General features: G+C 41.9%; 1 protein-coding gene across 2 annotated transcripts in view; it reads right to left on the bottom strand.

Annotated features, from left to right (window-relative positions):
• WDR7 (WD repeat domain 7) overlaps positions 1-27,700 on the bottom strand; it is a 290,553-nt gene that overhangs the window by 89,044 nt on the left and 173,809 nt on the right. For both annotated transcript variants that reach the window (XM_045849693.1, XM_045849694.1), the window contains one exon: positions 25,600-25,821. In XM_045849693.1, the coding sequence (XP_045705649.1) occupies positions 25,600-25,821 (222 nt within the window). The remainder of the gene's footprint in view (positions 1-25,599; positions 25,822-27,700) is intronic.

The following is a 27,700-nucleotide window of genomic DNA, read 5'->3' as shown; positions in this document are numbered from 1 at the left end:
CGATTATTACCGCCGAACTGCTGATAGGTAAAATATATAATCATTTTCTTGGGCTTTGGTTGAGACAAACTTGCTCCTCACACTTAAAAGGAAATTATGAATTAAGAAATGGCCGCTAACCATCCGTGGCTCTACACATTAGAGAAGGGGAAAAAGGTCATATTTAAAAAATACATTAATTAATAGCTCAATTACAAAGAAATTCCTGTGGGAGAACATATTATATGCACTTTAAGCCAAACGAATTTATGATGATTTATGCCATTACAATGAGTGCAAAATGAATTAATAATGATTGGCCACTTATTTCAAAGTATAACCAAGTGAATAAAGCCTTCTCTTATTTGCTAATGTCCATCAAAGAATGGGGGTGGCAGAGTGCCTGCTGTCTAAATTCCCTCCCTTTGCTTTATACAGGTACTCGATTTGATTAAAAATAATTCCAATGTAGTGTGCATTATTCATGGATGTAGAATAATTAACAAACATTTCTACAACTAGATGCTTGGGATTAATGCAGTTATTAGAAAATGCTCTTAAGCTTTTAACATTCTCCATGGCATAAAAAGCAAGTCATTATTTCTTTTAACAAGAAGCATAAAATAAGTGTGATAAATTAGGAAATCAATTTGCTAAAAACATTGAGCATAAAATTCAAAAGCACTTTGATCTGAAGTACTTTTTTCTGTTCTATTTTGACTTACAAATTAACCAAGTTGTGGTATATAGTGAAGGTTAATCTCATCTTGCTTTGGGTAGTTAATGTATTTTGGATGGCAGGCTAAAATGGGAGACAGTTACCTTCCTATAAACAAACAAGAGACTATTACTTAATGCACATGGTTTTTTCTGCCTATGGCAGGTAAAGCACACTGACTGTGTGACAGTCTAGGGGTCAGCAGTGAAGAAATAAAGTAATAGTTTCGTGATGTCAAAGAAGTAAAAAGAAGAAAAAAATCCATTAATCTGTCAAATCGTTAGCTGAGTGGTCCAAACACTTCTACACCCTGTTCCCAAAAGGTGCAGGATTATTGAATGACATGAGTGGGGGCTGGGGCAGGGCACCAGAGAACGTGAGCCTTTAAGTTCAAGCTCTAGCACCTGTCGTCTGTGTGACGCTTTCATTCATGTGGTATTTACTAGAGCAGGCTGTGTGTCAGGCCCTGTTTTAAGTGCAGGGTAGTGAAGTCTGCTCTCATGAAGCTTACATTCTAGTTGGGACATAACAACCAAATGAACAGCCCTGACCAGTCTGGCTCAGTGGGTTGGGCGTCGTTCTGCAGAGAAGGGTCTCCAGTTTGATTCCCAGTCAGGGCACATGCCTGGGTTGTGGGTTCGATCCCTGGTTGGGGTGCATGTGAGAGGCAACTGATTGATGCTTCTCTGTCACATTGATGTTTTTCTCCCTTTCCTTCTCTCTCTCTCACCCTCTCTCTAAGAATAAATAAATAAAATCTTAAAAAATAAAAAACCCAAGTGAACAAATATTTATGTCAAGTAGTGAGTGCTGTGAAGAAAAACAAAGCAGAGTAAGAGTACAGAAAGTGCTGGGGAGGGAGGGACCCTGAGGAAGGTGGCATCTAACAAAGACCGGAGTGGGATGAAAGAGAGGCACATGGGCACCTATGGGAGAAGCCTTCCGGGCTAAGGAGACAGCACAAAAGGCCCCGCGGCAGGCACAGGGCTGGGGCATCTCAGGGGCAGCAAGAGGTCCAGTTTGGCTGGAGGGCAGTGGACGGGGGGGAAAGTGGAAGAGCAAGATGTCAGAGAGGCGGCCAAGGGATAGACCACTCAGGGCCTTTCCAGCGTGGGGGATTATTCTAGGTGCTGCAGGAACTCGGGAGAGTGGCGTGGAGGAGACTGAGGTCCACATGAAAGCAGCTGGGATGTGACACTGGGGAGGCCACTGGGGAGGCCCTTACGGTGGTCCAGGCAAGAGATCATAATGACCTGGACTAAAATAGTAGGGATGGGGGTAGCAAGAACCATGAATTCTGAATTGAAAAAAAATTTTTTTTAAGATTACATTTATTTATTTTTAGAGAGGGAAGGGAGGAAGACAGAGAGAGAGAGAAACATCAATGTGCGGTTGCTGGGGGTTATGGCCTGCAACCCAGGCATGTACCCTGGCTGGGAATCGAACCTGCGACACTTTGGTTCGTAGCCCGCACTCAGTCCACTGAGCTACGCCAGCCAGGGCAAAAAAATTTTTTTTGAAGATAGAGCAGGCAGGATTCATTTAGGACTTGGATGTGGATGCATGGCAGAAAGAGAAGTACATACAACTGATTCTGAGAATTTGGGCAGGAGTGACTAGGTAAAGGGTAGTGACATTTACTAGAATGAGAAAGAAGAGAAGGGGAGTTTTTTATTTGTTTTTGGACTGGGAGCAGTAACCCAACCTTTAGTGTTGGACGTGGCAGACTTGAGATACATACCAAACATATGAACACGGATTTTAGATAGGCCAGTGGGTGTGTGAGCCTGGAGCTGGTGGAGAAACACACGTTGGAATGAAAAATCGGGAAGTCACCCATGTACAGAGAGTTCTGCAGCCATGAGACTGGCTGGCTGTGATACCCCGAGAATGAGCGCAGGTGTAGAAGCACTTCCACAGGCGGGAGAGGAGAGGGGTATGAAGAGTGGGTACGCGCGGCTAACAAGGCGGGAGACAGAGGGGAGGACACTGTCACAGGAAGCAAGTGAAGAAGAGTCTCAAGTTTCCGCAGGGCTGGAATTATGTGCTATCAAGAGGTAGGGCTGAGGATGGCTTATTGGGATTGGCGATGCTGAAGTCACTGGTAACCTTATTGAAAGGTTCCAGCAGAGGGAAAGGCAGAAAAGCCTGATTGAAATAGACTCCGGAAAGAACGGTAGCCAAAGAAAGAAGGGAAGGTAAATGCAGTCAGAATATTTGTTACAGAATGTATATAAGTATACTTATATTTCTTTTTAAAAAATATTTTACTTATTTATTTTTAGAGAGGGAAGGGAGGGAGAAACAGAGAGAGAGAAACATCAATGTGATGGTTGCTGGGGGCCGTGGCCTGCAACCCAGGCATGTGCCCTGACTGGGAATCGAACCTGTGATACTTTGGTTCGCAGGCCAGAGCTCAATCCACTGAGCTACGCCAGCCAGGGCTTACTTAAATTTCTTATTACTACTGTTAAATTTAGCATCCATGTAACCTTCTATGGAGACTAAGAAATGAAATAAATGAGTATGTCTGATATAGTATGTACTCCTCACTGAAAATTAATAAAGTGGTACTCCATGTTCCACGCATAGCTTCTCTCAGTCTTCTCTGGGGCCATTCACCTTCAGGGGCCAACACACCAGAGCGAGTCTCTGGCCTTCACAGCAGAGAGTGGCCTTTCCAGGGACGAACCCCCCCAACCCTGCAGTTTCACCCCTGCCTGGTCAGCAGTGCCTGGCAGCCCTCTCTGGTCCCCTGCACACCGGAAGCTCACTGTCGGAGGGCTTGCCTAGAGCACTGTGGGCTCTGAGGATGTGGATACACCTCTTCAAAGTGACCAATGCACTGCTTGATCAAAGGCTCACTCACACGCAGTTTTTTTTTTTTGTATTAGCACTACTCTAGAGCTTTAAAAATTGCATTATTTTAAAAAAATACATGAAATCGCAACAAGAACATTCTCCAAGAAATAGCATTCATGTTCACCCACAGTATGGCAAAAAAACAAACGTTTCCTGAGAAACTTCATAACTGCCCCCTTCTTTTGAAATAATTCACACAGACTAGGAAAGTTAGTGATCATTACCAGATAAATTGCGAAGTAATATCTAGATAGTCTAGCGGAGATTAAAACTGCATGAAAAATTACTTGACATCTTTTCCAATAACCACACTCAAACACTCAACAGGAGCAAGGAACTGCGGGCTGACAGACCTTCCGAGACACGGAGTCCCAGGCTGGAAGCGCCGGACTCACCCCTTGTAGACACTCCACAGTAAGATGTGACATGGAGACCACACCCACCGCAGGGAAAATACACTCAGAATCGTTTTATACGCAGGCAGAGACACGAATGCCAACATTCTCCATGCAAGCACTCTACATGCTTCCTTTCTGCACATTTATTTTACTGAAGTTGAGTGAAGAGGGGAAAAAAAAAAGATGAGCAAACAAAAGTCACTCTGCTGCCCGTTTCTCAGTCTGGACATCTTTGTTTAAGCTTTGACTTGGCTTAAATGAACGAATTAATATTGACAAAAACATCAACTAAGCTAATGAGTTGTTAGTTAAGGCAATAAACATGTCACATTAGAGTCAGCGCAGTAAAGAGGTAATTAGCCCTGCAAAAGCCCTGCTGATTGGAGCTGTTGAGATCCTCTGCTCTTAACCTTTGAGTCCATTATCTAGCCCAGAGTGGTGGCTATGCTAATGGGACTCGCCAGTCAACAACAGCAGCCTTGCTGGAGCGGCGAAGCCTGCATTCAGAATTCTTGGGAGGACGGAGTGCTGGTGCGTTTGTAAGAGAGCCATCAGCAAAGCTCCATGAAAAGCTGAAACAGAGCTCTTTGGGGAATAAACGTTAACGTCAGACAAAGAGAGGGCAAAGACATTTCCAAAGAATTATTTGGGGGTATACGTATTTTTTAACAAACACATACATAGCAATAGAGTAAGTAGCACAATGTGACAAAGGAAATGTCACTTCAGCTACAAAATTCTCTCTCTTCTACAAATAGGGATGCTCTGATTCTTTTAGTATAAATAGTTAGATACTATAATACAACGAATTCCTGACTATCTGAGTTATAAAAGCAACCAAGATCACAATTAAAATCAGTGATAATAACTTATATTCATTTACAATAAAAAATATACACATGGTATTACACTTCTGAAATATATAGCACTTACAAATCACCCTTCAGAGAGGCTTGCTCTAGGGGATGCTTTTTTAAAACTTCTCACTAATTTTACTGATTTGGCTTTAGGACAAACGAAACTAGCCCTGCAGTGTGTATGTTGAAAAAAACATCAGATGCTTTTAGAAAAATCACAAATGGTAGGACAGAATCTATGAGTTAAAACACAATGTGTATGAATAAAACACCTGTTCTCTAGAGTACGCGGGTCATCCCTGAAATAAAGCAAAACAATCATAATGGGGAGGACACTCTGAATTTGCATAATGTTTACATAATAACTCCCCCCCAGATTATCACATGTAAGCTAAGCTTTGACACTGCTTTCAACAGTACACACGCATACACATATAGTAACTGATAATAACATATGCAAATAAGGTAATTGTCGCCACACCATCAGGAAGTGTTTCTCTTCGAAAAATTTGTTTTTCTTTTGAGCTTAAAAGCAAACACATTATGAATTCAAGAAAACACGAGACTGACATTCATTTAGCACGTTTCAATAATTTTATTCTATTTTCGTCTACAAAGGAAGAGAGTGCTCCCTTCTACTTTTGTTCTTGCGTGAGCTTGTGGAAGAAAGGTTAGACATGATGCTCCTGGCCGCCGCTGTGCACGCGCGGCGTGCGCGTGTCCGGCGCCACAGGAGGGGGACAGAGGACGTTCACGACACAGGCAATCAATAAGTGCTATCTTTTCTCAGGCCGAGTAATTTCGAAAGGGACAGGAAGCAATTAGCCGCCTCACACCTTACTGGCTCATGTACAGTTCTAATGTATTTTTTTTTTATTTTCCCTCAATATAGCTTCTTTTTACTAAATTTGTGAATGGCTATGTGTGGCTTAATTTTCATTAATTAATTCTTTTATATAATCAGATTTAGGTGGAAAAGCACTATAAACCAGTTTTCATTTTTAATAAAAGAAACACTGCAAACTAAAATAAATACTTTTTCTCTTATTCTACTGTCATTGACAACTAAGTATAACCTGAAAAATATATTATAGTATGTACTTCTTCTATTATACACAGAACATATAAAAATGTCCAAATATTTCTAAATTGCCTAGGAGTAATAAAAAAATTAGATTGTCAAAACATTTTTTAAGACTTCGCAGCCGTGTACGGATTTCATTTGATATAATGATTTCTGTAACTTTATATCTAAGCAGTGTACCAGAGGACAACAAGTCAATCTTTTGTTCTACCCCAACGTACTTGAAGAATATGACATATTACCAAGCCGTGCCTTCCGAGGACAGGTTGGGAACAAGGTGCTATGAGTGTGATTTGAGCAAGTCCCCTGGGTGGTGCGGACAGTCCCCCCACTCCACGCCCTGCCCCGTCCCTTCTCATCAGGCGGCAAAAGCTACGCTCCTCTCTCTGGGGAGTGAAACTCCGTGGGCGGTACTGGAGAGCAATGAAGGAAGGTCTGGGTTCTGGTCCCAGTCCTACAGTTCGGGAACTATTTGAACTTTGGTAACTTAAACTGGGCATTCATTCCTCACGCAATGAGAGACGATGAGATGGGGAAGAGACCGATTTCCTGCGTTCACCCGAGTGTTAGGTGATGGGACATGCGCTTGCCTGACACAGAGTAGGCTCTTGACATTTTCTTCCCACTCTGTCCCCCTGCGTATAATTACACAGAAATCGTCCCTTATTTTCTTCAGTCACAGGTATTTATTTGTATATCATCAGAAGAATTCAAACATGGACTTTTATAAAAGTGGAAAATTACTGGGACTCCAGTCTTTTTAAAATATATATAATATAGAGCATTTTATCAAACAGTAAGAAAAAGACCAGTGGAACGAATGAAGGGAGGAGAGGGATGGAGAGTGGGGAGAAGGGAGGTTGTATTTGCTGCCGCCTGGTAGGTGGCGGGCAGTGCCCCAGGCCTTGCCAGGCGGTGTTTGATTTAATTCTAAAAATAGTCCTGTGGGGAATATGGCATTAGTTTCAAATCTAAAGATGAGGAAAGCCACTTCTGAGAAACCTCAAGTAACTTCTAGATGATACTATCAGCAATGCTAATTATACTGTCAGAAACCCTCAGTTCTGTCCATTAGAGTGTTATGTACAATACTTGCCTAAAAGGAATACGCTATGTCATATCCCAGACTTAAGATGATATCTGCAAAGAAATGTTATGTTTCATGTTACAGCTGAAGTGCATCAAACTGTTTTTCTCCCGGTAATCCCAGAAACTGTACATTGCATTCATGACAATCAGGTGATCGCGGCGCCACTGGCCCCGTGTAAAGAAGGAAAAGTCTAATGGCAGAGCTCTTCAAGGCTGGCCGAGTTGTCATCTCAATGATCTGCATGCCTCCACATGTAAACCGAAGGCAAAGAAAGACAGACAATACCGAGGCGCTGCCTGTCCAGCACTCCTCCCGTCCACTCCGGCCTCCACTGAGCTGGCAAGGCTATTTTTCTTGCTCTCAGAGTCCGGGGCAGATGAATCAAATGTGAAAGCAAGATCAATTCTGTTCTAAGACGGTAAACGAGCTTAAGATCAGACCTGTTTTGGTTCATGAATAAAATCTAATTACGTTAGCTTAAACGTTGGCTGACACAACTATATTACAGACGCAGGAAAAAGAGAACACCTCGCCCACTCCCACTGACAAGCACATTTCATGGCTACTGGTAGGGTAAGAAAAAATTCAGTCCCACAGACCATACCATAGAGCAAAACACCTTCCCACACATCACATTTTACAAAAGTCAAGAGCTGGGATGGCCCAGCCTCCGCATTATGATCAATCAGAAAACAGAGGCTTCGTGAGGTTACGCGGCTTCCTCTAAATTAAAGGTCCAGAAACCAAAGCTGCAGTCTGGAAAACCAGCATTCCCTCCATGGGAAAAACACAAAGCCTCCAAAACAAATGGGGTGCAAAATTGTCACTGCCGTTAACTGTGGTGACTGCAACCATGTCCCCCAGTGATTGGCACACTGTCTGGCCCTGAGGAAGCGGTAAAAATGTCTGCGGAGTGAACGAACGGATTTAATTCATCCTTCACTGTCCAATAATTTGTTTGTCTTACTGTCCATACTTTGTCTTTCAAGGTCTTGGTTAAGCTTGCTATTTGTCCCTGAATTTCTGGAGCAAGTCTTGCTCAGACTACTGAAAGAAACACAGACTTAGAAGGCTCAGTTGGAATGGACTTCAGAGATGATCTGGCCCAGAGGTTTCTAATTCTGGTTGATACTTAGAATCACTTGATGGGCTTAAGGAAAACAAAACTTTGTGGCCTCACTGCAGACCCACAAATTCAGAGCACAGAGTCCAGTGGCACGGAGTTCGCTATTTTGCGGGACAGCCAGTTCCATTGTTAGACGTCTCTTTTTTATCACACAAAATTTCAAACATACACAAAAATATAAAGAAAAGTATAATAAACCTTGTCATAATCATCATCCAGCTTCAACAGTTTTGACCTCCTGGCCAATCTTGTTTCATTTGAACCCTCACTCAACTCTCCCCAGCACTGTGAATTACTTTGCAGCAAATCTCATCTGTAAAAAATATTTCAGTATGTGTGTCTAAAAGATGTGGATTTTTAAGAAACCGTAACCAAATGCTAATATCACAGTAAACAAAATTATCAAGAATTCCTTCATATGTTCACATTTCAGTGATTCTCTTTGTATTCCCCTTGCTACCTCTTTTCCCTACCTTTCTCTTTCTTTCCTTCCTTCACTGTTTCACATTTGTCTCTTCCAGTCACAGTCTAAACATGTCTCTTTATTAACTCTCTTAATCTACAGTCTGCCCCTCACCCTTCCAGGGGGATAGCAGTTCTGCTGTCCCACTAAGTTTCCCAAAATCCGGTCCTGCTGGTAGGGCCTTTCAACGATGTTTACAGTATTCATCTGACTGCTCTTATTTCTATAAATTGGCTCAACAGATTCAAGGGTAAATATATATATATATTTTACTATTTCTTGGGTGCTGTTCAGTACTTCCATCTAGAAGTATATAATGCCCAACAGTCCCTTTTCGGTGATCTTCGGCCTTATTGCCCAGGTCCATTAATTGATCAGGATGGCAAAATGGCAAAGTCCCCTCCTGTCACCCTTCTTCATTTACTGGCTAGAATACTGTTATAAAGAAGAATTTTCTCTTGTCAACCATTTTATTATGCCGAGGTGCTCTGTACAAAAACATAGGATAAATGTTGATTTCCCTTTATATACCAGTTTTCAAAATGACAAGTTAATTTCTGGCATCACTCAAAAGTGACACTGAGGTTTGTGTGATGTTTCCTCTCAGAATCACATTGAACTCTTTAGGTCAAAATAAATTGATGTGTTTCTGTTCCAATACACTGTGGTTATTTTTATTGCCCTTTCCTTTTACTTTTTAAAAGAGATTTTATTTATTTATTTTTAGAGAGAGGGGGAGGGCAGGAGAAAGAGAGGGAGAGAAACATCAATATGTGGTTGCCTCTCGCTTACCCCCAACTGGGGACCTGGCCCGCGACCCAGGCATGTGCCCTGACTGGGAATTGAACCAGTGACCCTGTGGTTCGCAGGCCAGAGATCAATCCACTGAGCTACACCAGCCAGATGCCCTTTTACTTTTCTCAGGGTATCTTTAAATACAAACATATAGGTTGCTTCTGAATTGTGAGTCATGTACAGAAGTATTTCCACATCAAATTAGTTAACTTTTAGTACTCACATGATTTCTCATAATATAAAAATAAAACTTCAAGTGAGCATCATATATAAAATAGATTGTATGTTTTAAATTGTAAGTTCTTAGGGCAATAATATTTGTATCTCTAAACCCAACAGAATAAAACCAATTGAAAAGGAAATTTAAATTAAATTCTTAATAATAGCTTTTTAAAAGTTATAACAAAAAGGGAATTCATGCAATGTAGGAGTTCCTTAACGATTTTGGACAAAATATTTCTTAGATTTCAGGTTTAATTTGAACTTTCAGTCTTGTTTTTCCCCTCAGACTTCTGCCTTCCACATGCGCTAAGCCGTGGTCCCCCTTGAACACCTGTGAGACTGTCGGTGTTCTACTCGTGCAAACCTTCGTGTTCCTTTGCTGCCTTAGACCGTCTGCTCTACTATGTACTTCAGCCTGCTTCATCCTTTCCAATCCTCTCACTGTTCCGCAAAAATAGGAAAAAATGGAAAGTTTTGTAGTTCGTGTGAAAATGACCATACCACAAAGATTCTGGCATTTTGAGGGAAGATGCTAAAGAAAAGGTTATTTGAAAGTGACATTTCCTCAGTAAGCTAATATATTTAAACATGAACTTCCACACAGTGACGTAATGATCATAAATGGAAGCAGAAGACTCTCTCTGCATACGGGTCGCTCCTGTCTGCCAGGAAGGAACGACATTACTTCGTTTGGTTCCCACACGTGGGAGGCAGGAATGGCTGCCAGTCTCTGCTGTCTACACAGCCCATCGTGTGGTTTAAACACGGTGCTGTCCCATGTGAAACCATCCAAATATTTTAGATTCAAAAGGCCAGAAAACACGTCACTGCCCCCAAAGTTAGGCTAATACTGTCACTAAGTTTGGAAGTGACTAAGTGGGAAAACACTTCTGATAGCTTCATCAATACTTGAGGTTTTAAAAAATATATGTATTACAACCTAGTCTTTGCATTTTCATATTCAAGAGTTCTATAAATTTATCAATCCATTAACTTTATAAACATTACGTATTACTGTACTTTAAGTAGAAAGCTGTGTATTATTACTAAGAGTGGCTCACTGTAATTGAACTGTGTTGTGAACCATGGCAAAAAGAAATTAATCAGTCTAGGTCCCAATCAAAATATTTAAATAAACTTGTGTCTGGATGATGTGGGAAAAAATGATGACTTATCCCCGGAGAGAGGGCACTTGAGGTGGACAGAACAACCTAAGCCCAGCTTCTATTAAAAATGGAAGAACAAACCCTGTCTGGCGTAGCTCAGTGGATCGAGTATGGGCTGTGAACCAAGGTGTCGCAGGTTTGATTCCCAGTCAGGGCACATGCCTGGGTTGCAGGCCATGGCCTCCAGCAACCGCACATTGATGTTTCTCTCTCTCTCTTTCTCCCTCCCTTCCCTCTTTAAAAATAAATAAATAAAATTTATTAAAAATTGAAGAACAAATGTGTCAGCCAGCTGCTATTTATTAATGGATACTCGCTCTCCACAGCTCAACGCTGAAAAGAACAAGTATTTCTTACCACAAGAATGAAGATTATTAAAAATAACATCAAACTAATTATAATTTCATTCATAGGATTCAAAGACCTCAGTAACCCCGTTTTTAGAAAATATCAATGATCTAAAAGAAGCTCAATAGAAAACACACAATCTCAAAGGTGGCTGAGGCACTTTCTAGTATCGTCTTTGCAGTCAAGGTAGTCATTAAGCATAAAACGAAAGTGGCACCCTGGGCCCCAATATACAATACCACCAAGGGGCAGTCACCTTGACACCCAAAAGCGAGAAAGGCAGCAGAGTTCAGAAAGAAAAACCTGCTGTGTTAGGTGTGTCAGGAAGGCAGCCCCACAGGCAAATGTCAAAGAAGCCGTCTGCAAGGATTGACACAGTCCTAGAGATTATATTCAGAGAGCGAAAAGTTTGGTGACCAAAGCCTTTGCTGCCCACGCAGCAAAGAGGGGCACATCTCACACCTGCTGCCCCAGTACAGAACTGAGTCATCAACCACCCACTAGCTTTACTTTCCTTAATGTCACTTCTGTCTCTTGTCCAGTTGGGGTGAATTTGCATTCTGGCTTAGATCATTTGCGTTGATGACTTGGGGCTCTTCCAGATCACAGCCCGGCTGACACTGGAATATTGAGCTGAACCACGTGAAATGGCCAGTACGAGCATACCTCATTCCACTGCGCTTAGCTTCACTGTGCTTTGTGGATGTTGTGCTTTCTACAGAATTGAAGGCAAGCCCCTCCACCAACGAAAAGATTATGACTCACTTTATTGTGGTGGTCTGGCAATGAACCCACAATATCTCTGAGGTCTTCTTAAATGTGGCCACTTTGACTTTCAAGAATGGCAATGTCATGTGGTACAAGCTAACACTTGATACTATCACAGCGCTTACTACCCCCTCTCCTGCAAGCACAGGCGTTTCAGGAGACGAGCCAGGTGGGGCTCCCACCTGTGTGCCCTCAGGTGAACACACACAGATATAAATATACACACACAGATACACATACACACTCACCCACATGACTTAAGGGAGGCACTAAATATAAAGAGCAACTTTTTAATCTTGTATATTCATTGAATAAGCATATTATATAATCATATATACACATCCACAAAGGCACAGTCTACTTTGCCGTTACCAAAATTAACTTGATTGACAACCTATAGGTTCAGCATAATGATTTCTGGGCAATGAAGACAGCTTGGATGACACACTGCCTATAGCTATATAACATTACTGTACTTTTGGAGTGGCCACATCAATATTCTATTTAGGACGGCGCTGCTGCCCAGAACTCCTCCCTTCCCAGAAGCAGACTGTCCCGCTCCACTCCGGCCAGCTGCCGTAGGAAGCTTTGGGAGGTCCCAGAACCGACACTGGGGACGTGCTGAGCGGCTGGCTCTGTAATGCCACGGTCAGTAAGTTCCAGTAGAATCTTCATGGAGTGCAGCCTTAATACATTACCTTCGCTGGGCCTGAAATTCTTTTCTGGAGCTTAAAAATCCGAAGAACCCTCCACTTACCAATAGTGTTCCCCCTTTACACCATTCGACACAAAACCCCTAGTAACCCCCCTGCCTGTTGCTTTTAGCCCGCCCCAGCTCCCAGCATGCTGTCCCGGTAACTGACAGCTGCAGCTGCAGTGGACAGCAACACTTCACAACACCTCACGGAGCTGGACTGCTTTTCTGTTCTGGAGAAAATGTCCACTGGGACTGAGGGTAGGAGATTATAGGAATCGTCTCCTCAGCCTGATAAAGCAGCTCGTAGCACGCCCAGAAATCCATAGCAATTAAAAGGCAAATACAAAGTTAAATATAGAATTTGTACATCTATTGTGCATTACAATCAAAGATCTGATCTCGTCAACAAATCATTAATTATTCCTTATCACTAACATCCCTGTAAAGCAGTAGGTAAGTGATGGGACATTACTAGGCCATTGAAATGAAAACTCGGACAATGGCTGCCGACCGTCATTTGTTTATCTGTAGATGCAGAGTGGGCGAGGTGGCTTGCCACACACAGGCAGAGGTCAGTTTCTGAGGCCTGGAGCAGGCCTGCTTCAAGCCCACAGGACGACACTCAGAAAGAGACAAGGAAGAGAACGATTTCTTGGTCAGTCTCTCAAAACTTAAAATAATGCTCTGATAACTCAACTCAAAAAAGACTCATGTAGAATATAATTGGCTGATTATAAAGGACCTAGCAGAGAATGAAATTTTAATGGTTTGAAAGTTCTGACTCACTGGATTATATCTTAGAATGATAATGATAAATTATTCCTTCTAGGCCAGTTATCAATTTACAGTACCTCAGCACCAAATGTACCATTTCCCCCTTGCTTTGTAACGGTAAAGCTGGGCTCTGTAAACATCTCTTTTGCCAGCTGGCAGGACGTTAAGCTTTGTCCAGCTCTGACCACAGAGGTCAGCAGCGATCCTGTAAGGGGAAGGGCACTTCCCTGCAAGCGGCTCTGGCTTGCCCAGCCTGGGGAAATGGAAGACAGCTTGCACAGACCAACCAGGACCATCACCGGCGCTCCAGGTTCCATAGGGGGCATCAGAGCAACCTTAGCCCCCATCCTTCCAGGGTGTCAGGACTAGCCCCAAGCTGCTCACAGGCAACAGCAGGCCCTTGCCCTCTGGCAGGTTTTCTCCCCACCCACAGGCTGGGTGTTTCCTAGTAGCTTCATCCCCTTCGAAGAGGTCTCACCCGGGAGGAGGGCCTCTCCCAGTCCTCATTCCTCTATTAGCCGTTCACCTCGCCCTGGACAAGTGCTGATCTTTTGTTGCTTCTGAACCCCTCGGAGTCTCTTTTACCCCTTTTAGTAGCGAACCACACATATCTACGTTGCTTCACCTATCTGTACGTACACTGAAGACCATATACCTCGAGATTCATTCTAATGTACTCCACTTTCTTACTTGTAACTGGGAGAACCACTTTGAGTACTCTGGTCACTGTTCTTTTAGACCCTTGAACAGATACTATGTACTGTAAAATTGAATAAATAGAAATGTACACATGTATGTCCCTAATTTTTTTGGCTCAACAGCATAAAGGTAAAGACTGAATATCTGACTACATAAAAATGATACCTATCTCTCCTGCAAGGAACCAGAAAATTAAAAACAAACAAACAATAAACTGTAAAAAGTATTTATATCTCTCTATTTAAAAAAATACCAATAGTACAGAAGTAAAAAACTTGATACAGAAAAAGAACCATGCTGGGGGTAGCCAAAATGGATGAAACAAGTTAAAAACACGAACATAAAAGAATTAAGTCACGAGAATGCCATGTATGGCATGGTGACTATTGGTGAATAATATTGTATTGCATGTTTGAAACTTATTAAGAGAGTAGATCTTAAAAGCTCTCACAAGGAAAAATAAAATTTTTCATCTATGGTGACAGATGTTAAGTAGACTCGTTGTGATGATCATTTTGCAAGATATACAAAAATTAAATCATATGTTGTACATCTGACTAATACAATGTTATATGTCAATTATACCTCAATAAAAAATAACAATAAACACAAATAGGAAATTTATAGAACTAAAAAGTGGTAAACACAAGAAAAAGAATCTAAAGAGACAAAACATGAATTAAAGTAACAGTAGGTATCATTTCTCACCAATCATATTGGCAGACAAGAAAACATTATTAACACCCTCAGATTAAGGAGGTACAAAGAAGCAAAGAGCAAAGGAGTAACTGATACAACTTGATTAGAGAACAATCTGTTATAGCTATCCAAACTTAAAATATATATAAACGTTGACATTGGAATTTACTTCTAGGAAGTGATTCAACAAAATATTCATAAACAAATGCGAGCAAACACCCAGAGGTGGCAACCGTAATATTACAGTTAATAGAAAAAAATGAACACGAACTATACAAATTATGTTTCAGGGGCGTGATTTTCTTAAAGTTTAACCTGTTTGGGCTCTGCTGAACTTGTTGAATCTATAAATTTATGTCTTTCATTTAACTTGGGAACATTTCAGTCATTACTTCTTCAAGTGTTTTTTTCTGAGTCATTCTCTGTTACCTCTTCTTTGAGATACCAGAAGGTCTCTGTGAGACCTTTGGAAATTGACCACAGACCACTCCCTAAATTCACCTATATATTCAAGAAAATTTCAGTAAAAATTCCAGCAGGCATTTTTTAAATAAAAACAAGTTGATAAGTATGTTCCAGTTATTTTAAATCAAACTACAAATAACCTAGAACAGTGAAAGCAATTTTGACAGAACTAAGTTGGAGGTCTTAAGCTACTGAATATCAGTACTTACTCTAAATTTAATGTCCCAAAGACAGTGTGGTATTTTGAATGGACATGTAGACTAAAGAAATAGAAGAGAGGTTCCAGAAATAGATCAACCTTTAGGGCCAACTGACTTCCAAAAAAAGCAGTTTAGTGGGGGCAAAAGAGAAAAATGTTTTCAACACGTATGTTGCTGGAACACCTAAATTTCTGTGTGTGTGTGTGTGTGTGTGTTTAAAGGGTCTTCTTTTTTTTAAAGATTTTATTTATTTATTTTTAAAGAGGGAAGGGAGGGGGGGAGAGAGAGAGAGAGAGAAACATCAATGTGCAGTTGCTGGGGGTTATGGCCTGCAACCCAGGCATGTACCCTGGCTGGGAATCGAACCTGCAACACTTTGGTTCCCAGCCCGTGCTCAATCCACTGAGCTACACCAGCCAGGGCTAAAGGGTCTTTCAAAAAATGATTTCTGTATTTTCTATTTTGCTTACAAGTATATAGAAAAGCTACTGATTTTTGAGTATCTGTCTTCCTGATTAATCATCTGGATACCCTTGAGTAATGATATATTCTACCTCAAGTTATAAAAGCATCGCTACCATGGCTAGTGTATGAAAAGCCCACTATAAGGCGGAGAACTGTAGAAGCTGGGAGGCTGGGCAGTAACTCAGTGAGAAATGAAGGGAGCCAGCCAGGAGGAGAATAGTAAAGGTGGAAAGAAGTAGCTGAATTTTTAATATATTTTGAAGGTAGCACGATTTCCTGATGGGTCAGATGTTGTGTGTGAGAGGAAGACAGATATTAGGACTGTCCCTAATAAAGAAAGTGGAAAGAAAGAGTGATCACCAGCTGTGAGGGCGAAGGCCACAAGCAGAGCAGGTTTATGTGGGAAAATCAAGAATTTCAATTACCATTGAGTTTTCAAAGGTTGCATAATTTCCAGCTTCAAGATTTTGGCTGTTGTATTTGTTTTGAGAGTCTAGTCCTGTCTTTGACAGTGTCTCTTTGCAGATACAATGTGATGCCAAGCTTCAAGCTTCCCCAAACCCACAAAAGTCCGTGCTGCTGCACTGGAAAGACTGTCAAGGGCCCCACAGTCACTGACCCCTCAGTGCGGAGCCCCAGGGCACCACTACAGGGAATAACCTGAAAGGCAAAGGTGTAAGGACAGAGCTCTACATGCACTGATGTCATACGAGCACGCAGGTCCTCTGGTGGACTCGGGCTCTGGAAGCTTTCAGTTGCGTTGGTTTGCACCAAGAGGCCCACTAGTGCTTGCTGTACCATCACAGAGACCAAAGTGTAAAGAAATAAAAAAGGGGTTCAACCCCCTTTCAAAAGGGTCTTGGAAACCGTGTTTTCTAAGGGAATCTACAATCAAGTTCACAAAACACTTCAGTTCACTTCTTACTGAAAGACCTTCTGAGAGAACCGTCAGAGGTTCTATAGCTTTCTCGAGGAATTAGACTAGATGTGCCCTATGGTTTCCTTCTGACACGAAACTGTTTGAACTTACAGAATTAAGTATGTCCATCAGAATGACCCTGGGGCACACAGACATACAGTACAGCATAGGGAATACAGTCCGTATTGTGATAACTGTGTGTGGTGCCAGGGGGGCCCTAGGCTACCGGGAGGATAGCTTTGTAAGTTACGTAAGTGTCCAACCACTATGCTGTACACCTGAAACTATTATAAACTAATATTCAATTTCAACTGTAATTGAAAAAAGAAAGGCATACAAATTGGTAGGAACCATCCTCCAGAGCTGTCAGAAAACTAGAAATAGGAACGTTCTATGCAAAAAGAAAAAGAAAAAGTGGTGGGGGTGGGGACTTGCCACTGGCAATACAATGCTAAAACTTGCCAGTGAGTCTGCTACACTCAGGCAGCTTAGGAACAAGAAATCAAGAAAATGAGAACTTGAACTAAAACTGAATCGAGGTAATTAACACATACATTAGATGGTTGGCAGAGTCTTACACCAACGTTTCATCACAGTCTAGACCAAAAAAAGTGGCATGATGACTTCATATTACATTCCTATAAGATACAGATTGCAAACGGTCACAGATGTTGTATTTAGCTACTGAACTCAACTTGACGTAACACGAGTCCATGAAGCTGGACACGTGTCGAGAATATGCTCTGGAGAAACGACAGTAGCCTGGGAAGCTGATAGGAGGGTCTGTAAGGAGGGATGGCAGAGACATAGGTAGAGATGCTCAGCTTCAAACACATGGCATGGCTGTGGACTACTGGAACCTACAAAAGCAGATAGAACAATTGGTTCTATCTGAACAACAGAGCAAGCAAAATAAGAAAAGCAAGTCCAAGTAGCAGCAATAAACACAAGCACTCTATAGTTAGAGTAAGGACAAATCACATTAATAATTTCATAGAACCCTGCACTTTTAGATGGAAGTGGCCTTGGAAATAACCTTGTCCAACTTGTTTGTTTTATGGAAGAGTAACCTAAAACCCATAAATGTAGTGAATTAACAAAAAATAATGGCAAATTAAAGTTATTTTGGGAGAACAAGGATGGGATTACATCACCAAACAGGGTCTGTAATGCAAGTGTCAGATCTCTGTTAAAAGTGATAGAGCTGACCCACAACATAAATTATTTACAAGCAAAAACAAAAGGGTGAAAATTTCCACTTGATCTGAGCTTCGTGTGTTGATTTGGTTAAAACGAGAAACAAGGTAGAAAACATGCAGAAACCCTTCCAATTACAAGTAAGTAATTACAAAAAACTGGGTGTTTCAGTACATTTTCCCAGAAAGTCTCTAGGAAGGAACGTGCTATACCATGACCAGCGGGAGTAAGTGTGTGCAGTAGAAAAGGATGTCCTGGACTTTGGGGGGAAATGCGTCTGGATTCCAATCCCTCCCAAGACAGATAATCTTAAGGAAGTTACTTATTTTGGGGGAGTATCGGTCCATTCATACATAAATTACTGACAGCAAGACCTACCTTCTAAGGTCCTTCAGAGGACTTTCTAAAGTAGCATATACATACATAACTATCCTATTCGTTAGCAATGCTTTAAGAAGAGCTATTTCCTTTCCTTATTCTTCTATAAACATTTCTCGTAACAATAACAACCACTAACACTCAAACAACACTTGTGTGTCGGGGGCACTTTCTAAGTGCTCTATACACACTGATTCACTGACTCCTCACAATGATTCTGGGAAGCAGGTGCTATTGTTATTCCTATTTTTATTGTAGTTAAAGAACGGGAGCCACCAAGCATTAAGGTCACACAGTTCCTCTGTGGTGGTGTCAAGGCTGAAACCCACGCAATCCAGAACACAGAGGAACCTTAGTTCTTCAAGTTCATTCACCCTGGAAGGCTGTGTGAGAGGTGATGTGATTGAAAACCGAATCACACTCATTCTGGCGCTCTGTCCCCTTTGTCGCCCGAGAGACAGGGGACTGATAACACAGGTATTAGCATGAAAGGGTTGTCGGGTCGAAAACTGAAGTTTTGTTTGACAACCAAGACACTTTTTTACCAGAACAAACTTGGTCAAGAAACAAATTCTTCGAGACGGCAGACGTTCTAGAACTGAGGTTTGACTCTCATGAAATTCCGGTAAAAAGGCTGAGCTAACTAAAGAATTAGCTCGGAGAGTAATATAAATGTCATTTATGCACTCTCACTAGTTCCTGCCATCCCTCCCATTTTAAAATACAAAGAAAGTTACGATTTGTACATTAAGGTAGTTTAATGGCAAGAACTACCATCGATACTTAATTAAAATAATGAAAGGGTTCCACAGTACACTGTGTTTCTCTACTCTGGCTATGGATGAAAGCCGTGTGTGAAACCTTACAAATAACACAGATGCCCACGTCCCGCCCCCTACGTTCTGAATACGCACTGTGGGGTGATGCTAGTGTGTTCTGAAAGCACTCTGCGCAAGGTCTCAGTGCACAGCCCGAGTGAGGAATTCCAGTTCTAAACCCAGAAGCCGTAACGGCGATGCAGGTCAGGTGCCATCTGGAACCAGATGATTTCCAAGGTAAAGTTTCCAGTGAGGAGTGGTGGTGGAAAGCTGCGTTAGTGCAATGAGGAGAACGAATGGTGAGTAAGGAGCCGGATAGGAAGGCAGGGTTACCTCCCAGCGCCAGGATGGCCCGGCTGGAGAGATGAGGCGAAGCGAGGAGAACGGTCACGCTACGCCACAGCAGCAGCTCAGCAGCGCAGCCGTCCGGACGCCTTGTCTGCGAACCAGGGACAGACGCATTCTTTTGTCACTGCCCGTCCTTGCAAATAGCAAGACGCTTTCCTCCTTATTGTTGCTGCTTTGTCTTATATACTGTGACTACCGCTAGTTTGGCTACTAATTGTTGCAGTGACTTTGTCCTAGTCTTGCTGATGAAACATTTGAGATTTGGCTTAACTTTCTTACCTGAAAATTTAGGAAATAAATTCACTGTACAATGATCCTCAAGCAATATTAACATACCCATTAAGTAAAATATGGATGGCTAGGAAGCACACGAAGCATCTGGAGGATGCTTCTCATGACAGCAGGCCTCAGTGAAACGAAGTCAAACATAGCACCAAATAAAACTTGAAATGCTATTTTTCACAGAATTAAAATACTCCTTAGGTAACAAACATCTAACTGAGGCTCCCATATGGTGGCATTATAAGTGAACTAATAAAGAGGAACATTATTGTTTTTTTAAGATCATAATAGTGGATAAGCAATTTAATCTAACAAACTCTTGGAGTGCTTGTCCATTTTTATTTTAATGTCTATTTATTGAGAATTGAATGAAATCCGTGGATCCTTTGCCCAGAACAGAAACACAAATGCACACAGAGAGGGCATCATCCGCGTATTATCAGTGAGTTCACACACCTCAGCTAGAATTCTAGAAATACTAATATTATAGTACTTCTAAAGACTCGCTGTGGGGAAAAATTCATTTCCTCTAATCTAAATATTTCACACCACAGATGCAAGCCATTTCACGATGACAGAGCTATGGATTTCCCATACACGTCTATCTCCACGGCTCCAGCACGCTCCTACAGGGACAATTCAGTAGATGTCCAAGGTGACCTTGCCCTTGCTGACTCGACCCTCCCTCCGTGCAGCACCACTTCTGAATCCTTCTTGTCCGTAACACGAGATGACTGGGCGGAATGGTGAAAACACGCTCATTTAGAGTTGGAAGATAGATGTTCAAGTCCAGGCTTGATACTCTTTAGCAGTATGACCTTAAAAACACTTAACCTGCGCCCTCAATTTACTGCCTAAGTTAATCCAACTTCACAAAGCTCTAGTGAGTACGGGGCAAAGCTTCGGTTTTCTCACCTGAAATGGAGGTGGGACTGGCATTGATTAGGGTTAGAAGATGACATAAGATAATGCAGGTAAAGTGTGCAGCGGTAACTGGATATTACTGTGCCCATCAGGGTGCTAGGTGCTGGGTAAAATACCTGCCTTGCAGGGTAAAAGAGATGTGTATGACGCTGGAATAAAAAGCATGTTAAGTGGATAGTGGTCCCCCTTTCCCTTTCCGTTATCAGGAGGAGCAACATCCGTTGCGGATGTAAACCAGCCACATGCTGAGTAGAATCCGTAGAGCTGCCTGTCTCCTCCCCTCCACCACCGAGGAACTCCCTCCCACGCTCCGCTCCGGGGGTGTGCGTGGCGGCTAAATCTCCCCGAGTCCCTCTGTGGGACCTGCCTCCCGTGGAAGACAGCTGCCTGCCTCCGGTACCACCCCTTCGCAGGGCACCAGTGACCGGACTCCAGGGGCTGACTGACGGGAGGGCAGAAAGGCCAAGTCCTGGGCCCTGATTCAGGACAAGTCTGAAGGGCCGCGCCAGCTCCAGAGTTCCCTGAGATGGAAGCTTCTGGGCGACTGAAATGCAGCTCGACTCCCCCCCCCCCCCCCCCAGTCCTGCTTCTTCCACTCCCTGCCGGTATTGATCCCGGAATCCGCCTGCATCCAAATCTGTCTCGGAGTCTGCTGCCCGGGGAAATGACTTATGACACGTGCCCAAAGTCAAAAAGCTAATGAGAGATCAAGACGGGATTTACTACAGATGTGCCGGCATAACTCCGCAATTACAGACGGGGCAGAAGAGACGGGGGAGCGGACGAACCGAAGGCTCTCTCTGAGAGGCAATGTTGTAAATAATGCCCTGACCCCGTCTACGAGGGCCTTGTTCTGTGCACCCGAATAACACGGAGGAACCGCTGCTGAAGTCGGGCTGGCGCGAAACAAGGGCGCGCCCGCCCCTCTGCAGGGGAGCACAGGAGGGGGTTAGAAGGAGGGGAATTCCCCGGGACGCTTTTCGGTTCCCTGCAGAAGCGGAGAGGCTAACTGGACAAAAGGGCTTTAGAAAGAGAATGGTTCTGGCCTTTAATTTTGAGCGAGAGGAAACTGTGACCCAAGGGGACCTTCGGTGACCCAGGGTACAAAGTAAGAGAGTCCAGTCTAGGCCTCTTCACGGCCAGAGGCCTCCAGCGTTGCCCTCGATGTGCGATGTCGACACTTTACGTAAAGTGCAATATGCCCAGGAAAGATTCCCATCTACTCCAGTCTACGCACAAAGCGTGTTCTAACACTAAAGGTGACTCGAATCCAGCGCCGACGTCACCCTCCTCCCGGGTCAGGGCGGATCTGCCGGGGCGCAGAGTTTTCACAGCCCGGCTGCGCCCGGCAGTCAGAATCCATTGTCTACACCTCTAGCTGCATCAGCAATTAAAGCCCGTCAAATCTTGTAACTTAATGGTCTTATCTCAAAATGAGGATAGCAATTGTTAGCTCATTCAACAGGGTGCCGTAAAGACTACGTGTTGAACGGCACCGAGGCATCCCACACGCCCCGTGAACCAGCAGCAGGACACCGCACGCAGCTGCTTCCAGCAGGCTGGCACTGCGCCTGGTCCAGTTCGCCCGGAGCCGATGGGAAGGAGCCTGGGTAAGACGGGCCGACCTTTAGACGTCGGTTTCTGATCAGGAGGGCAAGATTCAAACCAAGAGTTATCAATTTAATAGAAACATTTAAATTCAAGTAAGAAAGGCTTTGAAAAATACCTGTGGGAGGCAAATTTACCACTAAGTAATCTAAGATCTTTAATGAATAAAACAAAACAAACAAAACGCCGTGTAATAGAAGGGAAGTTAAAAGAAAACTATGATGACCTTTATAATATTTTATAATTATTCAAATCAAATAGGACAACCATAATACATAAGAAAACTATCAAGGCCATTTTTACACATTTTAGACTGGTTCTAATAGGTACTAACTAGAGCATTCATTTTTATATACTATTTCTTGCTTGCTACAAGTCTCTTAGAATCTCTCTCTCTTTTGATTCAGTGAAATAATTATAAATATAATTTGCTAAGAAGCATTACCACATCTAGTCTTTTACCCAAAATGCTCCAAGAACACATTTGGTCCCACAACACTTAAATATTTAAAATGTCTGGGTGTGTTTTATTTGCTTTGCTGGGGAGAGCTGAGGGGCACCATGCAAAAGCCGCCCCCCACCTCCCCCCGGAGTTGAGCTCAGCTCATGCTTTCCCTCAGCTGGAGACAGGCGTTAGGGCCCCTGGACAGGCAGTACTAAGACCCTTTGATTCTTTCATCTATTCCCTAGGCTTCTTTGAAAAATCTCTATTTCCACTTTGCCACAGCATTTTAATTTCCCCCTTTCTCCTAACCTGTTTCTTCTTTTTCTAGCCATAGTAGCTATAATTTCCAGATGAAATTAACATATGGAAGAACAGACATATGGAAGGAAGTGAAAGAATATCAGAATTTCATAAGAAGATAAACGTGGTTAAGAAAAGGGATGATAACAGTGCTAGCCTAGGTAACGCAGACAATGCAGCAGAAACCAATCTGCCTAGCAACCAACCAACGGCTTGGGTGCAATTGGTCACCCATTCATAAGTTTATGATGTTCCTATATTTATGTGTACACACTTACATTCAGGTATGGGAAAATTCCAGAGAAAAGCATTTATGTTCACTTTCCTTGCAGGAAAATACAAAATACAAAAGAATATTGTTGAGAAATTATACAAAACATGTTGGATGAAATCAGTGGTTTTCAAAATAAGTAACTCCCTTGAAATGGGAACATCTTAAAAGTTTTCATGAAAGCACAAACAGTTTTAAGACACAGTTACTTTAAAGGAATTAATTTCTGGGTGCTAAATAAGCAAATGACCACCTTCCCTAAAACTGTCAGGGTAGAAATGATTTCTCCTCAAGAAAAACAATCAGATGTAAGATTTCTGACTTCTAAGGGAAAGTCTGTCATGTATTTTTTTTAAAGTGGATAATAATGGATATGAAATAGTTATGGTAAATATTTTATTATTATATTAAAAAGAACAAAAGCTTAACTTTAAATGTCGATCATCATAATATCCCCCAAATTCGATCATTTACAAATGTTTAAACTTAAAAGAGTTTTAGCTGTCAACATAAAAATGTGCAAGGGATTAGACATTTCTTGATACTCACAGAGACAGGGTGAGAAGAAGAGTTTGAAAGCCACCAGACTAGCCCTGGCTGGCGTAGCTCAGTGGATTGAGCATGGGCTGCGAACCAAAGCATCACAGGTTCGATTCCCAGTCAGGGCACATGCCTGGGCTGCAGGCCACGGCCCTCAGCAACTGCACGTTGATGTCTCTCTCTCTCTCTTTCTCTCTCTCTCCCTCCCTCCCTTCCCTCTCTAAAAATAAATAAATAAATAATCTTTAAAAAAAAAAAGAAAGAAAAGAAAGAAAGCCACCAGACTAAATAAAAAGCTCCAAGTTTCACTAACCTCCCGTTTCCTAACGCCAAGTCTGTGGCCGTGGAGCCATACCTGTCGGTCCCATGTGCATAATGGTCAAAAGCACGAGCTGTGGAACCCACAGATGGTGCTCGGCCCACACCTGCATTTCCCAGAGCCGTGAACTCAGCCAGGCGGCCAGGCCTCTCTGCGCCCTCTCTGCGCCCCGCTGCCTAACCCGGAAAGCGGAGATAACTGAGATGCCCGCTGTCAAAGGTGAGGACGAGGCTTGCGTGAGTTAATGCATGGAAAGAGCTTATAATTGTGCTCAAAAGAATTAGTACCTTCATTATTGTTGTTCTTGTTGTTGGTGTGATTACTCCCTGATTCTCAGTGTCAAATAGAGATCAAGAGATTACCAACACCAATAAATATTTGTTGCATTATGAGCCAAAGGTGGCGTGGGGGTGGGGCAGCTAAGTCTATACCAGGGCTTTAATAATAAAGCCCTCTCCAGAAAAAAATAAAATAAAATAAAAGCCTCTAATATAGCTCCTTGGTTTCACAGTAAAAAATATGTGACAATGATCCAATGAAGTTCTTTGCTGTTACAGCTACCAAAGTAACATAGTATATCTTTTTCCTTTGCTAAAGGGTGAAAAACCCAAAAGAACACATTGCAATTTGTTCTACAAAGAATATCTTGTGATGTATCAATACTTCGTAGGATTATATTTGGTTCTCAAGATGATACACAGTGTTAGAAATGATGTTGCAATATGGCAGAAACATGTTGATCTTATGTAAAGAAGTGCCGGCACTGAAGGACCAGAAGACACCATAAGTAAAATAGCCTCACCTACAGTTAACACACCAACTGCAGAACCAAAGCAATGTGGCACCAGCCCTTTGAGCTCTGGTTGTAATTTTTCATAATTTTAAAACTGGTATTGGAATCTTTTTAAAATAGAGGTATTCGCACTTCCTCACTTATGATGTTTAAAATGTATATATATATATATTTTTTTTTTTTTTAAGAAAAAATTGGTGGTCCAGCTCCACCTCTGACTTTTCAAATCATGTTCTGGACAAGTTGCATAGTTTTTCAGAAACTATTTTATAAGTTAAAAGTTTTATCGTAAAGCTAGCTTTCACAAGTTTTGGCTAAAATCTTGACCAAACTCTGAAAACACAAATCTCAGACATGTGTTACTTTAAGAAAAGCATTTAAAAACCACATTTCAACTTTTAAAAAGAGGTCTGGGTAACTATGACACAGTGTGATGAGCCAGAGAAATTGTACTGCTTTCTAACTTCATTTGAACGTTCTATTGGAGTTGCAACTCAGGATATGTTCAATATTCTTGAATTTTGTGAACAAATAACATGCATCGAGAAGCAATACATCAGCATTAGGAACTTTAAAACTTACAAGTATGTCTGGCCAAGGAGTAGTTGGATCCACCACTGGTCAAACCAAATCCCTCGGGAATTTGACTAGAGCTTCGCGGTCTGGTCAACAGTTTAGGAGGTTCGATTTCGGCACCAAATTCAGCTCCTATCACTCCCAGTAAAACAATAGCGGTAGCCTGTTTCCTTCTTTCCTCGTACGATGTGGAAATTTTTTTCATTTGTGGGACGCTTGATAAGCAACCTGAAAATCAAAACGTAAGCATACAACTTAAAAGAATGTCAGTAGAAAAAGACATATGATTAGAAAAACATTCAATATTACTCATTCAGGAAAGAACAGTCTTTTCACAACATGGTATTGGGACACCTGGTTATCACATACAAAGGAATGTATTTGGACTTTGACCTCTGACCTTGCAGAAATTCAACTCAAAATGGATCATGGCCCTGAATATAAGAGCCAAAACCGAAGAACTTGCAGAAAGAAATATGGATGCTTATCTTCATGATTTTTGGTCAGGCAATGATTTCTTAGATATGGTACCAAAAGCACAAGTAATTTTAAGATATTTTTTAACGGGACTTCATCAATATTAAAAATGTTTGCACTTCAAGTGACAATATCAAGAAGGTAAAGGTAATACATGGGCGGAGAGAAAATACTGTCAGTCATACATCTAATAAGGGATTGTATCCACAGTATATCTTACAACTCAATAGTAAGAGAATCCACCTGGAAAAATGGGCAAAGAATTTGAGTAGAGAATTCTTCAAAGATATATGCATGGCCAATACCCACATTAAAAGATGCTCAACATCCCTGATCGTCAGGAAAACGTAAATCAAAACCACTATGAGACACAACTTCACACCCACTGGGATGGTTGTGATAAACAGGACGAGCGATAAATAACATGTGTTGTTGGGGATGGACGGAAACTGAACCCCTCGTGCATTGCTGGTGGGATGTCAAATGGGATAACCACTTTGGAAAAGTTTGGCAGTTCCTCAAAAGGTTAAACAGAGAGTTACCGTGGGGCCCAACAACTGCACTTCTAGGTATCTACCCAAGAAAAATGAAAAGACATGCAGACACAAAAACTTGTACCTGAATGTTCACAGCAGCACTATTCACAATAGGCAAGAAAACAACTCAAATGTCCATCAGTGGATGGAAGGATAAACAAAATGTGGGACAGCTGTCCAACAAAATATTATTCAGTAATAAAAACTGAATCCATGCTGCAACATGGGTGATCTTGAAAACATTATACTAAGGAAAAGGTCCTTACAAAGAATCACACATGGTATGATTCCATTGACATAAAAGATCCAGAGAGTAGATTAGAGATTGCCTAGAGGTGGGACAGGAGTGGCGTGGTTAAGGATGGCTAATGAGTACCAGTGTTTCAAGGTGATAAAAGGGTTACAAAGTCAGATCATGCTTATATCTGCACAACTCCAAATATACTAAGAATCAATTCTACATTTCAAAAAGATGGATTTTTTAAAACTATAAATTGTACCTCAATAAGTCTCTTTTTAGAAAAGATTGCTCATCAATTTATTTGTTACTTTGCCCACTAATTTGCAAATATTTATTGAGCAGCTACTTTGAGCAGGGAACTGCAGACGTAAAAATAAGTAGTGCAGGTCCTCAGGAAGCTCACTGGTACCTGAAAAATGGAGAGCCCATTCACAAAGGAAGAAGGGCTGAATTGAAGACTCAGAGGATAGGCAGGAATCTTCCAGGGACTGGGAGGGGTGGGCGGTATGAGAATGCAAAGGACAAGCATTTTGTCTGGATGAATCTGAATGAGCAACCAAGCATTTGAAGAAGTACTTATGACCAGGGCAAAGCTCAACATAATTTCACACTCAGAAGAAATACCATCATGATACTCAAAACATAATAGAAAACCATTTTAAATCGTTATTAAAATATCAATAAACAGGAGGTCATTAGAAAAACTATATTCCTAAAGCATGATTCTTCTTAAAATTTCTTTTCCCAACCGTTCTTTCACTAAGGCATACACCAAAATTCTCCTAAGACTTGGTCCTTCGCTCACTCCTACGCCTGCACGCTACTTTTCATTTTTATTTTTGGTTTGGTATTT

This window comes from Phyllostomus hastatus, unplaced genomic scaffold (genome assembly GCF_019186645.2).
Source record: "Phyllostomus hastatus isolate PE091 unplaced genomic scaffold, TTU_PhHast_1.1 phas_contig_80, whole genome shotgun sequence".
NCBI lineage: Eukaryota > Metazoa > Chordata > Mammalia > Chiroptera > Phyllostomidae > Phyllostomus > Phyllostomus hastatus.
This window is presented reverse-complemented; position numbering and strand designations above follow the sequence as displayed.